We start from the raw sequence: 12256 nt of genomic DNA, 5'->3' as shown, positions 1-12256 counted from the left end.
GTCGTACAGTAGAAAACTGGGAAGCACAAAGACGAGGTATTCTCTACTTCTAATTCAGTCTCTTGCGATAATTGCACCTTCACCACAAGGCCAGCATCGCGGTCCCTTAATCCTTCGTAGTGTCGATTTCCGGAAGCCGACGAATGTTGCTTCCCTCGCCGATCGTCCTCCCTTTCCTTCTCCCCGCATCACGGGCATAACGTCTTTGCAGCGGAACCTGCCCAGCCTGCAGCATGTCCTCCACAATGGCTGCCGCGACTGAGTCCTACGTGCCCATGAATGGCGGCTCGCGGCCCATGCCACCAGGACCGCAGCGCGACAATGAAGCACCGTTGCCTCCTGTGCCTGCTGGCGACGGGCCTGGTGACGAGTTGGATCCCTCGTACAGGGAGAAGATGCACAATGTTCTCTCTTCAGACGTAAGGACAACCACTGTGTCCCCTAGTCGCGACGATTGTTAACGCGCTCCTTAGATCGGCATGACCACGCTGATGACCAGATTGAAACAAAGCATAAATTCAACAAAGGCAAGTACGCCCTCTTGCTACCTAACAATCGGGGCTCGCTGACAGCTCAAACAGGACTTTGCGGCCTTCCTGAAGGAAAGATCGGCCCTCGAGGAGAAGCATTCGCAGGGCTTGAAGAGACTCAGCCGGGCCACACACGACTCGATCGCAAGACCCGAGGGCAGGCAGGGCACGTTCGCCGAAAACTACAAAGAGCTCACGAGCATCCACGAGAGAATAGCCGACCATGGCCTTCAGTTCAGCAATGCGCTCTTCGGCATGTCGGAAGAATTATACGAGCTGGCAGCCAACACCGAAAGAGGTCGGAAGCACTGGAAACAGGCGGGTATGAGTGCGGAAAAGCGAGTGCAGGATGCAGAGACAGCGATGGAGAAGGCCAAAAACCGCTACCACTCGCTAGCCGAGCAATATGATCGAGCAAGGACCGGCGAGAGACAGTCAGGCAAGTTCGGGTTGAAGAGGTCTGCAGCCCAGGCTGAGGAAGACCTGCGACACAAGCTCGAAGCTGCCGATGCCGACTACGCCGCCAAAGTGGACTCTGCGCAGAGCCTGCGGAATGAGCTGCTGAGCACGCATAGGCCCCAGACTACCAATGCTCTACAAGAGTTGACGAGGGAAATTGACGCAGGCCTGAGCGGGCAGGTGCAAAAATTTGCCAACTTGAGCGAGAAGCTGATGCTGGGGTACGGCCTCTGTGTGACCCCCATGAAGGCACAGTCGTCGGTTCCTGGTCAATCGCCAAGGAGTCTTCGCGAAGCGGCTTCGGGCATCAGTAACGAGCGAGACTTCATTGACTTTGTCCTCGCTGCCAGCACCAAAGCTCCGCCGCAGCGAGCCAACGAGATCAAGTACGAGAAACATCCCTCGTTGTCTCCGAAACAACAGCAGCCGGACTATTCAGATGACAACTATCCATCAATGCACTCAAGGCAAGTATCTGGGGTGACTCCTTACCCGGGCAACGAATATGGCGATGAATCGTCGCAGCATCCAATGCCACTGCAAGGTAATCCGCAAGGCCGTCCTGCTAGTGCCGGACGACCACAAACACCGCAGAACAATGCTTTGAATGGCGGCAATTTGACCAGTGGCAGTCCTTCGCTAGGCCCAGGTCAACAGTCTCAACCTCCGCGGAGCCCCTCGCCGCAACTAGGTGGGCAAGGGTCGCCAATGGGTCGTGGCCAACCGCCGATGGGCCCAGGCAGAGGAGCACCGCTAGGAATGGGAGGAGGCCAACCACAGGGTATGGGAGGAGGCGCCGCGCCTCCAGGTGGGATCGGTAGAGCTCAACCTCCACCGGGCAGCATAAGTCAAGCGCAAGGTCCGCCAGGCGGGTCGAACCAGGGTCAACCGCCTCTGGGCGGCATGGGATGGGGCCAAACACCACAAGCCCCAACCCCGCAGGGTCAAGGTGCAACAGGCGAGCCAGGTCCGACGCCGCAAGGCTCCATGGGACGTGGACAACAACCACCACCTGGGGAATTGGGACGAGGTTACCCGCCACCTGTGATGGGCCGAGGACAAGGACTTCAAAGTCCAGGTGGCATGGGTCAACCTCAGCAACCAGGTATGCCACCTCAAAGCGCCGGCCGGGGAATGCCAGGTCCTGGAGCAGGCGGACCTCCTAACGGAGCACCGCGGCCAGGAGGTGTCAATGCACTTCCGTCGCGGCAGGCCGTCCCGAAAGCTGGTCCGCCTGTTCGTCCTGTGTTTGGGGTCTCTCTCGACGAGCTATTCCAGCGTGAAGGGTCGGCCGTCCCCTTCATCGTCATGCAATGCGTCCAAGCAGTCGACATGTACGGACTCAACGTAGAAGGCATCTACAGAACCTCTGGCTCGGCGAACAACATCATGGAGCTAAGACAGAAATTCGATCATGGTAAGATCTTAGTGGTGTCTGGTCGGACCTCGCTAACATGCTTTTAGATGCCAACTCAGTAGACCTCCGCACTCGTGGCGCGGACGATATTGCCTCGGTCACCACTCTGCTCAAGCACTTCCTTCGAGATCTGCCGGATCCATTACTTACCGCGGCGCAGTATCGAGACTTCATTCAAGCCGCCAAGCTGGAGGACGCTGTACAGCGAAGGGATGCAATTCACGCGCTTGTCAATGCGCTCCCCGATCCTAACTACGCCACACTGAGGGTTCTGACAATCCATCTTCACAAAGTGGCACAGCACAGCAGCAGCAACAAGATGACCCACAATAACTTGGCAATTGTTTTTGCGCCCACCCTGATGGGCCAACGAGCCGGCGTCAACGGAAACGGGCCCGGAAGTGCGGATATTGCAGATTCAGGGTGGCAGGCTAAGGTCGTGGAGACCATCCTAGACAATACCTTTCAGATCTTCGATGCCGACGAATGAAGATACGGCGCAGCTGTGGTGGGAGTCATGTCCATTCGCACTGGCTTACGTTGATTGAGCGCATTAGCGAGGCGTTTCATTCTGAGGGCATGTGCTTCAGAACGGATCGCACATGCAAGATATCTAGGATCTAAAATGAGATGAGATGGACTAATCGATAGTGTCTCAAGTAATCAGCTCTCAAGCAAGCAAACATCGTCAATCAAACAGTGGTGGACCGCGGATTCGTACCTAGTGTTTGAGGAAAGCGCAGCCTCGTCGCGTCCGGTTTAGGAAAGGCGCGAGGCTGGCATCGACGGGGACCAACTTCGGCTGAACAGTTCGCCCAATCTTGCGTCTTTCTTGGTCGCATACCAGTACTGTCCCGTGCCACGGTTCCCAAATATCTCGCTCTTCATCCTCGATAATTTTCCAAGGCCTGTGGAACCTCATACCACCATTCTGGCCCCCAAATCCAAGCTAGGTCCCACCGGCCCCCGCAACCTTTACTCTTCCGCATCGGCGTGTCGGATGTGTGGCTATCTCGGGAATGTACCTGTAATCGACACATCATGTCTCCCGTTCCTAAACCTGCGTATCCGCCGTCGCTGGCCGACTGGGAAGACCATCGAGCTGTCATAACACGGTTGTATGTGGAAGAAGACCGGAATTTGTCTGAAGTCCAACACATTCTTTGCCACAGGTACCATTTTAAATCTTCGTGAGTGCCCGGTGGAGTCCTGTTTCTAGATTTGAGTCACTACTAATCTCCATACAGGTTGCGGTCCTACAAGAATAGACTGAGAGGATGGGGCATCCGCAAACACTACAGATCAAGCAGCCGGACGTGGTCGCCGAGTATCTTCAGCAATCTCGAGCTCCCATCTCTGTCGACTTTGAGCACCAAATCCTCCCCCAGCCATATCAAGGACGAGGACAATGACACAGCTACAGGCTGTTCTCGGGTGCTTTCACCTACATCGAGCGATTCAGGCGGGACTCCGCACCGGCAGTCCGATGTGCTTTCTCTTGGGATCCTGACACCAGTACACGGTAGACGGGCGATGATGAAGCGACAACCCAGCAACACGACCTCGATACCTAACTTCATACTCAAGGACGACTTGAACGATACGACCAATGCCATAATCATGGCCACCAAAGCTTTCATCACCACCGCCGTTGGAGCAGACCTTGCTGTCCCTACCCGGATCTCGTCCGAGCAATCAATCAAGCAGATAATGCCATTCAGACGACGGAAGAATTATATCTGGCACCAATTCCAGCATGGGCTGACCCTTTTGGAGCAAGCGAACTTCCCCACTGCGTTTGAAGACTTGCAAAGAGGTTGTGCCATGGCCGAAGGATATCTGCTGCGCCCAACAAGACAAATCCTAATGAGTCTGTTGGCTGTGATGGGAAACCGCCGCTGGAGCCGACACCAGCAAGCATGGATGTCCGTTGTGCGATTCATGGCTTCCATGTCATCGAAAACACTAGGGCCACGACACCCGCTCGCCTGCATCATGAAGAACATGCGAAGCTGGGAGATGATGCGTATTGCCGCCCAACCCGCGATGAGAGTCGTCCTCGATACGTCCTCCCGAGCGCTCGGTCCAGGGCATCCCGAAGTTTTACTCCTCAAACAAGGCCTGTGCGTGGAGCTGATGCGTGCCGGCGACTTTGACGCAAGCGAGGCGCTGATCCTCGAGGCCTGCGACACCAGCGCCGCGTCCCACGGCCACTCTAGCCTGGCGCGACGAAATTGTCTCCGCAGACTGGGCAACCTTTACGTCGAACAGCAGCACTGGGACGATGCCGAGAGCGTATTCGAGAAGGTCATTGCCCTTGACTCGGAGGCCAACCGCTACCACGGACCGACGGACGAGACCAGCGTCTTTACGTGCCAGAATCTGTCACACTTGAACTGTCGAAGAGGCAACCTGGCGAAGAGCGACTATTGGGCGCAACAGGAGCTGGACCTGGCCCTGAAAGTCTACGGACCGGAGGATGAATACTATGTGGATTGTCTGACCAGGAGGGATGCGCGGCTCAACCGCGAGTCTTGCGACAGGTGGTTCTCATGGTTGGAGGTCAGCTGAGCCGGGCGAAGCAGGCGGAGCAGGCGTAGCCTGGTCACCACGTTTAAATGGCTGTTGCTGCGAGTGCCGCAAGTGCCGCAAGTTCTCTCAGGGTGTTTTCCCCTACGCCCCCCGCCTTGCGGTTGAGATCTACCGGAGAGTACAGGATCGAAACGATATCGTTAACTGCCCATGTTAATGCCATTGAGAGCGACACCCATCGTGCGGAGAATATCAAGCTCGGCATTTCGGTAGACGTTCAGTTATAGGGATTGCTGCAAGGCGAATGCGTGGCTCACGCCAGCCCACCCTGGCTCAGGTGTACATCCGAACGAACACTGAAAGTGAAGTTCAGGGCGCTTGTCTTCGGCTTGAACGAGTTATGAGTTGCGTGTGAATGAATCAAAGAAGATGCATCCCGCTGCTTCTAGGACTGTCGCCGACACTGAGGCGAGAGTACGTCGCAAGTAAAGGGGTGTGGACCTGCAATCATGAACCTTTTGCGCCGAGTCTTGGCTGGTGGTCCTTGCGGAGCCTCGACGGCAGAGCCAGGGGTACGCCCTTTAGAAAGTGCCGTTCAAGGTCGACCCCGGCAGTATTCAATAGCTCGGACGAACACCCTCGACGGACATCCCAGTCCCTTGCTTAAGCCGCTGCAGGCGTCGGCGGTCGCAGCATCTTCAGGCTCGCTTGTGTGTCTGCGATATGCCGTTGGATGCCGGCGGAGCATCAAAACCGGGGGCTCTGCGGCACGTGCCTCCGTTGCGAAGTTCTTTTTTTGGTCGTCGGCGAAGGGATCAGAAGGCATCTAGTCGTGAGTGCCAGTGATCGCAGCGAAAGGGAACCGGGGTCAGCGAGCATCTGGCCGTGTGTGGCAGTTTTCGTGGTGAAGGGAGCCGGGGGCAAAGAGCATCTGGTCGTGCGTGCCAGTTTTCGTGATGAAGGAAATCGGGGTCAATAAGCATCTGATCGTGCGTGCTAGTTCCTGCGGCGAAGAAAACAACGGTCTGGCTGATGTAGAACTCCTCACCGTCTGACCCAGTTCGCCGTACAATGGACATGATGCCCGTAGACGCAGATGTGGTTGGCGTAGTTCAACTCTTCTTGATTGGCTGCGATGCTGCGGGCGTTTCTGAACAACTCATGCGAACACCTGTAACTGCTCTTTACTTCGTACACTTGGGAAGATCAGGCACAGGTGACGAGCGCGGGCACAATAGCCCAACAACGCCTTCAGCAGCCGGGGTCATTGCTATGTACGGCGATCTCGAAGGGGTTCTGCAAAGAGTTGATGGCATCTACTGTAAGTATTAATAGCACCTGCCGTAAAAGATCTTGATTACTGTAACTCGTTAGTGTACGGAGTACGCGATGAATACTCCTACTAGGCGGGGACTACGAGGTACTGTATCTGACTGCCAAGCTTGGTCAGATATCTCCGGTTGAACGTTGCGTGGACAAAAAAGGAATAAAAAGGGAAATGGAAATGACACTCCAAGTGGGACTCGACTGTATGATTGTAAGTTTCATGGTTCAGAGCCAGAAGATTAATATCAACTTACACCCACAACTATCGTTGGTGTTAGCTATTGCAATAAGGATAGCGCGTGGTGGAGGATGTGCTCACCCTCCAGATGACCGGCTCTGAGAGCTAGAAGTCTGGCGCGCTACCATTGCGCCATTGGAGCTGAGCTTGACTCGAACCCCTGATGGTCGATCTCGACCTCAAATTTGGCGTGATTTTCTGGCTTTATAACTTATCACCAGCAAATCTATCATGTGTGGTGACTGAACTAGCTCTTGGCGGACTCGGGAGCAGGCCGAGGTTCGTGTGCCCACCAAATCCCTGTAAGCCGTGCCTAGCCGTGAGTGATAGAGGGGCGAGGGGTACGGAGTACACAGGCTTGTACTCCGGACTCCCAATGTCTGCATGAGGCTGCATGGCCCTTCAGGGCATAGTGGCTTCCACATCACGAGTACTAAGATTGACATAATTCCTTTGACGTAGCTGAAGACCACAAGAGGGGATGAAGCTTGAAGATCAAATCGTCCTCGTTACGGGTAAGTAGCTCAATCTCTTGGAGGGCCATATCTATTGTGTATTCAAACGCCGCTCGTCAGTCGCAGTTTCAGTCAGCGTAAGTTCTACAACCCATACTCACTCACGATTGACACAGGATCTTCCCGCGGTCTCGGACTCGCCATCGCAAGGGCATTCCGTGCAGAGGGCGCAAACGTCGTTCTCAATTACTACAGCTCCGAAGAGGGTGCCGTGTCCGTGCTGGCAAAGGAGCTCGATGCTTTTGCTTTCCGTGCCGACGTCACTCAATTAGACGAAGTGAAAGATCTGTTCGAGGCTGCACTGCGCCATTTCAGAAAGCCCATCACGACTGTTGTGAACAATGCCATGGTGGGCAACTTTGCTTTCAATGGAGATGCGAGGCCCAAAGTGGCGGAGTTGAGATGGTCAGACTTTGACGCCCAGATAAAAGGGTTTCTCTGCGGGACACTGAACACTACGCAGGCCGCGCTGCCTGGTTTTGAAAATGCTGGGTTCGGTCGGATCATCAACATTGGCTCCAACCTGTTCCAGAATCCGGTTGTGCCGTACCACGATTACACCGCAGCCAAGGGCGCGTTGCTTGCGTTTACTCGGACTTGTGCTGCGGATCTGGGACCAAAACGTATCACTGTGAACATGGTATCTGGAGGCCTCCTGCAAACGACGGACGCAAGTGCCAGTACTCCACAGGCAGTTTTCGACCAGATCAGGGCCGTGACGCCACTCAGGAAGGTCACCACACCGGAGGACATGGCTGGTGCTGTCTTGTTCTTCGCTAGTCCTTGGGCCGCGGCAGTGACGGGACAACAGATTGTAGTAGACGGCGGGCTCGTCATGAACTGATCCCAAGGCTTCGATCCTGTCGAAAGGGAGTTGAGAACGTGTTATAACATGGCCTGTAGCTCTACCCTCGAACGTTGAATCTCGATGACAACTTTGCCCCAGACTCTCCGTGAAGCAAGGTCGTCGAGGGCTTTTGGGACGCTTTCTAGCCCAGGATACGTAGCACAGACGACAGGCTTGATTTTTCCGCTTTCGAGCATTTCGTTGAGGCCCCTCCAGACTTCCTCATTCTCGGCGGGGTCTCGTCTTCCGGTTTCGCCGAATCGCTATCGTGAGGGTCAGCAACACCGAGTGCACGGCTCGGCCAAGAATACTCACGTATCCTAACAATTTGGCGCTCTTCAGCAGCACTCTGTTCATAGCAAGTGTCTCCATTTTCCCACCGAGGCCGGCAAAACCAGCGATGACGATATTGCCTCCAAATTTCAAACACCGGATGCTCTTCTCTACCAGGCCGACAGTATCGTACACAGAGTCGACGCCGACACCATTTGTGAGTTTCAGCACGTCTTTCTCCCATCCGTCTCTATCATACCTTACCACTCCTAGCACGCCCAGCTTCTGGACAACCTCGGCCTTCTCCTCACTACCCACTGTCCCAATGACCCGCGCTCCGACCGCGTGAGCGATCTGCACGGCAACAACTCCCAACCCTCCAGCCGCAGCATGTACAAGCACGGTCTGGCCCGCCTTGACTCCCGCGGTTCTGATCATAGCACCGTAACTTACGGGAGCAGTACCAGCGCCTAGCCCCGCCGCATCATGTAACGTCCATCCGGTAGGTAGCCTGAACAGAGCCGAAGCAGGAACGGCGATTTGCTCAGCAAACCCACCTACGCCGGTCCCCCAAACATGGTCGCCCGTCTTGAACAAACAGCCTCGTGGTGCCGAGGCAACTGTACCAGCGAACTCTATGCCCAGGACAAATGGCGGCTTGACCAGGCCGATGTGGTTGTTCTGGTGCTTCCCTCGAGCATACAGGAGGTCGACGTGGTTCAAAGCGCTGTGGGTGATGTTGACGAGGACTTTATCTGGGTCAGGTACCGGAGCGGGGATCTCTGTTACGCGCAGCTCTGAGTTGGCCTGGACGAATTCGGTAATGTGTATCGCTTTCATGGTGACCGTTTTGTGCCAGCGTAATGGTAGAGTTGCACGATATCTTTGCCCACACTTGTCACAACGATCTGGGGGCGCCGCTAAATACCCAAAGGCAGGAAGGAGGGAAAGAGGATGTGGCCAACATACTAGTTTACTTCACATCATTGTTCGGTTGCAATCCATAGGAGAGGAGGTGTTGTGAATTTGGAGAGTGCTGTGAATGAGGCTCGAAGCGCCTCGTTAACCGAGGTCCGAACCCGTTTTTGTGTTACAGCCATGTTCATGCTACGAAGTAAGGGTGACAGTACATGGATCTCTCCCAGTTGCACGGTACTACGTTGCTGTTTGAATACATACCTGTGTCCCAATAAATCCTCCGGAATCACCACAAATAGTGAAAGATTTTCCCCTGCATATCGTATAGTCATAACCGGTAACGTCCCGCTCCCGCCTGGGCTTGAAATCCTCTCAAGATCGTCCCAGTACTTAGCATGTAAACCTCACACTACCACTCCCAAGCTCCGATATCTCAACCGTTGTCCCCTCCTTTGATCCCTTGTAACCATAGAGTTCATGACTGCTCTCCTTGCGTACGATCAGGCCGCGGCCGCTGGCACTCATACTGCCAGAGCCGTGAGAGGTCATGTGCACCATCCCCTCCCACTCAGTCGGGTACTCGATCGTCATACTCCCACTACCACGCACTGTATGGGAAGCCTCAAGAGCCCGGATTGGCTCTGTGTTACTAACGTCAGAGTACACCCTGACATGCTGGCTTCCCTGGTTTGTAACAGTCGAAAGACGTGAATGCGCATCCAGTTCCGAAACACCAACTGTGTAGATATCCAAGTTGACAGAACCGGCGTTCGTAGAGATCGAGGCTGTACCGCCGTTACCATGAACAATGTTGCCTGAGACACTGCCTGCGCTGCTAGATATCTCGGTCTGAAGAACCCTCGACTTCGCCACCTCAGAGACAACTCGTTTCTTGAACAGGCCACCTCCAGAGGTCATCCTCACGTTGACACTTCCCGCTTGGCTTGAGAGACGGAGCACGGCCGGCTTGTCGCCAGGCTGAACTTCGATCGTAACGGTAATGCTGCCGCTGGTTGTAGACAAATCAAGTAGATCGTACAGTTGATATGTGCCAGTGATAGATCTGAAGGTTTCGTGCTCGCGGTGTTCACGCTTCTCGGGTGGCCATGGAGCCTGCGATGGCTGCTTCCCGAAGTTCGGAAGATCGTAACGGCCGTCCTATTCAGAGCAGATCATGTCAGCAAAGATACATCGGGAAAATCGACCGCATCTCGAACACAACGTAAGAAACGGCTCCTGTACATTCTTGATGGACTTGCAGAGCCCTGGAATCAGGAGCCAGAGGCAAGCCAGTAGTGCGAGCAGGAAGAAGCATGTCTTTTTGAAGCGGCGGGCTCGATGTTTGTCATGTTGGCGGTGTCCGAAACCGTTTCGCCGGTCGCCACACGACCGGGCTTTTCGAGGGCCACGGCACCATTTTCGCCTAGGTCGCTGATGTTGTTGTTGCTGCAAGAAGACCGGCAAAGTGTCGGAGTCTGAGTCTGCTGCTGCTTCTGCCTCCTCATCACGGTCATGGTAATGATGATTGGGATTTCCCGGGTGCGGTTGCGGGACAGCTTCAGGTAGAGTCGACGGACCCTCCTCTTCATCATTGGGTCGAAACGGGGTTTGGGCAGGACGTGTGTGTGAAGGAGATTGTGTGTTGGGAGTGCTTACTGGCCCGGGGACCGTAGCAGGGACTGATCTCGCAGCCACGGGGGAGGCAGGCGCTACTGGGGATTGCGATGCCGTCTGCGTACTGGCGGAGGGGGTATAGACTGGGGGAGGATCGGATGGATCCCCATCTTGGGACATATCTGGGTATTCGACGTCCCTCTGTTCATCGCCGTCAACAGTTGAGGCTAATGGCGTCCTGTTTGTGGCAGGCGTGCCGCCCGTAAAGTTGTCGGCCCATGAGCCCTGGGACGCCAGTCTCCGGGCTTCAACTGCTGCCGAGCGCGATTTGTCTGCATCGCCTCCTTGTCGGTATGATGTGGGAGATTGGTTGAGCGCATCTTCACTGTCTCCAAGGGTCTCATAGTTGCGAGGGGGATATTGCTTGTGAACCGTCATCTTCAACCCAAAATGCGAAGTGCCAGTCAATTAACGTGGGATACAAGTCAGTGCATGTGAGCCAGAAAGAAGATGTGAAATGCCTAGATTTAAGAAGTATCGAAGAAAGGGCAGCTTATTCTGGTCAAAATCATCGCATTGGGTTCTTTTACCAAGAGTTATTGTCTCGAGCTGAGAATGGTTGATGCCATGCTGCCGATCAAATCGCAGGCAGACACCAAAAGAGAGCCCAGCACTCAGCGTCGCCGTATCCGTGTCCCGCTTGCGCCTTATTGTGAGCTTCCCCAAGTGGTTACAGTTTCGTACAGCCCCCGGCATGCCACAGTCTTATCGGTGTGATAGGCGGATAAGGTCGACGCTTCGTCCAGCCACGTTCTGTATCTCCTGACCCTGAATAAGGCCACCCACCCGGGCTCAACTCCTGCAGACGTCATCAGCGTTCGGTGCTTGATACCTAGGTACAACGCCTGCGCGGCATCGTACCTCGTAACCATATTTCTAGAGGGACCACGCAAGAACTCTGGAATCGCTACCGTTCGCTGTCTCAAGCATGTGAAGGAACGGAATATCTGTTCGTATCACAGCCTGGCGTCTGAACTGTGATATGGTTCTCAGCAGCCATCTGAATTCTGACAGTCAACGAGATGGGGTTTCACCTTGCAGTATCTCATGGCGAAGGCGCAGAGTAGCTATCTCTTCCCCATAAGTAGGCAAACGCTTGCCTGGTCTCTGGTGCTGATATCTGGGCACGCTCCACGTCGCTACTCACCAACGCCGTAACAGAGACAACATCCGCAGGTCAACGTAGCTCTGTAATCACCACTGTCATCCAGCCTGGAGTGATCTTGAGGAATGTGAGAAGTCGAACGAGATTGGGTTGGCGAGAATCTCGGCTGTTGGATACCCGAGTTTTGGCAAGGCATTTCTCACTTCTGTTCTCATTCACCTTTGTCTGTCTTGCTAGGCGTTGCTCTCCAGTACTCTTGACCCTCTACTTTGCGACTGCCTCTAATAATCCGCTCGGTTGTTTCAGAGACTGGAGTTGACGTACAGATGGCTGGAAGCATAGCAATTGTCTCTTTGTTTCCAAGGAATGAAAGGGGATAAGAAATGTGAGATTTAATGCTGATGCCTTCATCGTCCGTTCAG

General features: G+C 54.6%; 5 protein-coding genes across 5 annotated transcripts; 3 read left to right on the top strand and 2 right to left on the bottom strand.

Annotated features, from left to right (window-relative positions):
- Positions 1-245: 245 nt before the first annotated feature.
- A1O7_00699 (uncharacterized protein) lies at positions 246-2896 on the top strand (the record flags this gene model as incomplete). Its single annotated transcript, XM_007754740.1, has 3 exons — positions 246-419; positions 582-2406; positions 2454-2896. 3 exons carry the CDS (start codon positions 246-248, stop codon positions 2894-2896), a joined length of 2442 nt encoding a protein of 813 aa, XP_007752930.1.
- Positions 2897-3447: 551 nt separating this feature from the next.
- Positions 3448-4977, top strand: A1O7_00698 (uncharacterized protein; the record flags this gene model as incomplete). The annotated part of the gene is made up of 2 exons (XM_007754739.1): positions 3448-3596; positions 3654-4977. 2 exons carry the CDS (start codon positions 3448-3450, stop codon positions 4975-4977), a joined length of 1473 nt encoding a protein of 490 aa, XP_007752929.1.
- Positions 4978-6983: 2006 nt separating this feature from the next.
- On the top strand, positions 6984-7861 carry A1O7_00697 (3-oxoacyl-[acyl-carrier protein] reductase; the record flags this gene model as incomplete). The annotated part of the gene is made up of 2 exons (XM_007754738.1): positions 6984-7017; positions 7134-7861. The coding sequence occupies 2 exons, from the start codon at positions 6984-6986 to the stop codon at positions 7859-7861; spliced, it is 762 nt and encodes a 253-aa protein (XP_007752928.1).
- Positions 7862-7902: 41 nt separating this feature from the next.
- Positions 7903-8977, bottom strand: A1O7_00696 (uncharacterized protein; the record flags this gene model as incomplete). The annotated part of the gene is made up of 2 exons (XM_007754737.1): positions 7903-8127; positions 8180-8977. 2 exons carry the CDS (start codon positions 8975-8977, stop codon positions 7903-7905), a joined length of 1023 nt encoding a protein of 340 aa, XP_007752927.1.
- A 468-nt stretch (positions 8978-9445) lies between these two features.
- A1O7_00695 (uncharacterized protein) lies at positions 9446-11107 on the bottom strand (the record flags this gene model as incomplete). The annotated part of the gene is made up of 2 exons (XM_007754736.1): positions 9446-10213; positions 10298-11107. The coding sequence occupies 2 exons, from the start codon at positions 11105-11107 to the stop codon at positions 9446-9448; spliced, it is 1578 nt and encodes a 525-aa protein (XP_007752926.1).
- Positions 11108-12256: the final 1149 nt, after the last annotated feature.

This window comes from Cladophialophora yegresii (assembly GCF_000585515.1).
Source record: "Cladophialophora yegresii CBS 114405 chromosome Unknown aczIN-supercont1.1, whole genome shotgun sequence".
Lineage (NCBI taxonomy): Eukaryota > Fungi > Ascomycota > Eurotiomycetes > Chaetothyriales > Herpotrichiellaceae > Cladophialophora > Cladophialophora yegresii.
Note: the sequence above shows the minus strand (reverse complement) of the source record. Positions and strands in the feature narration are given on the sequence as shown.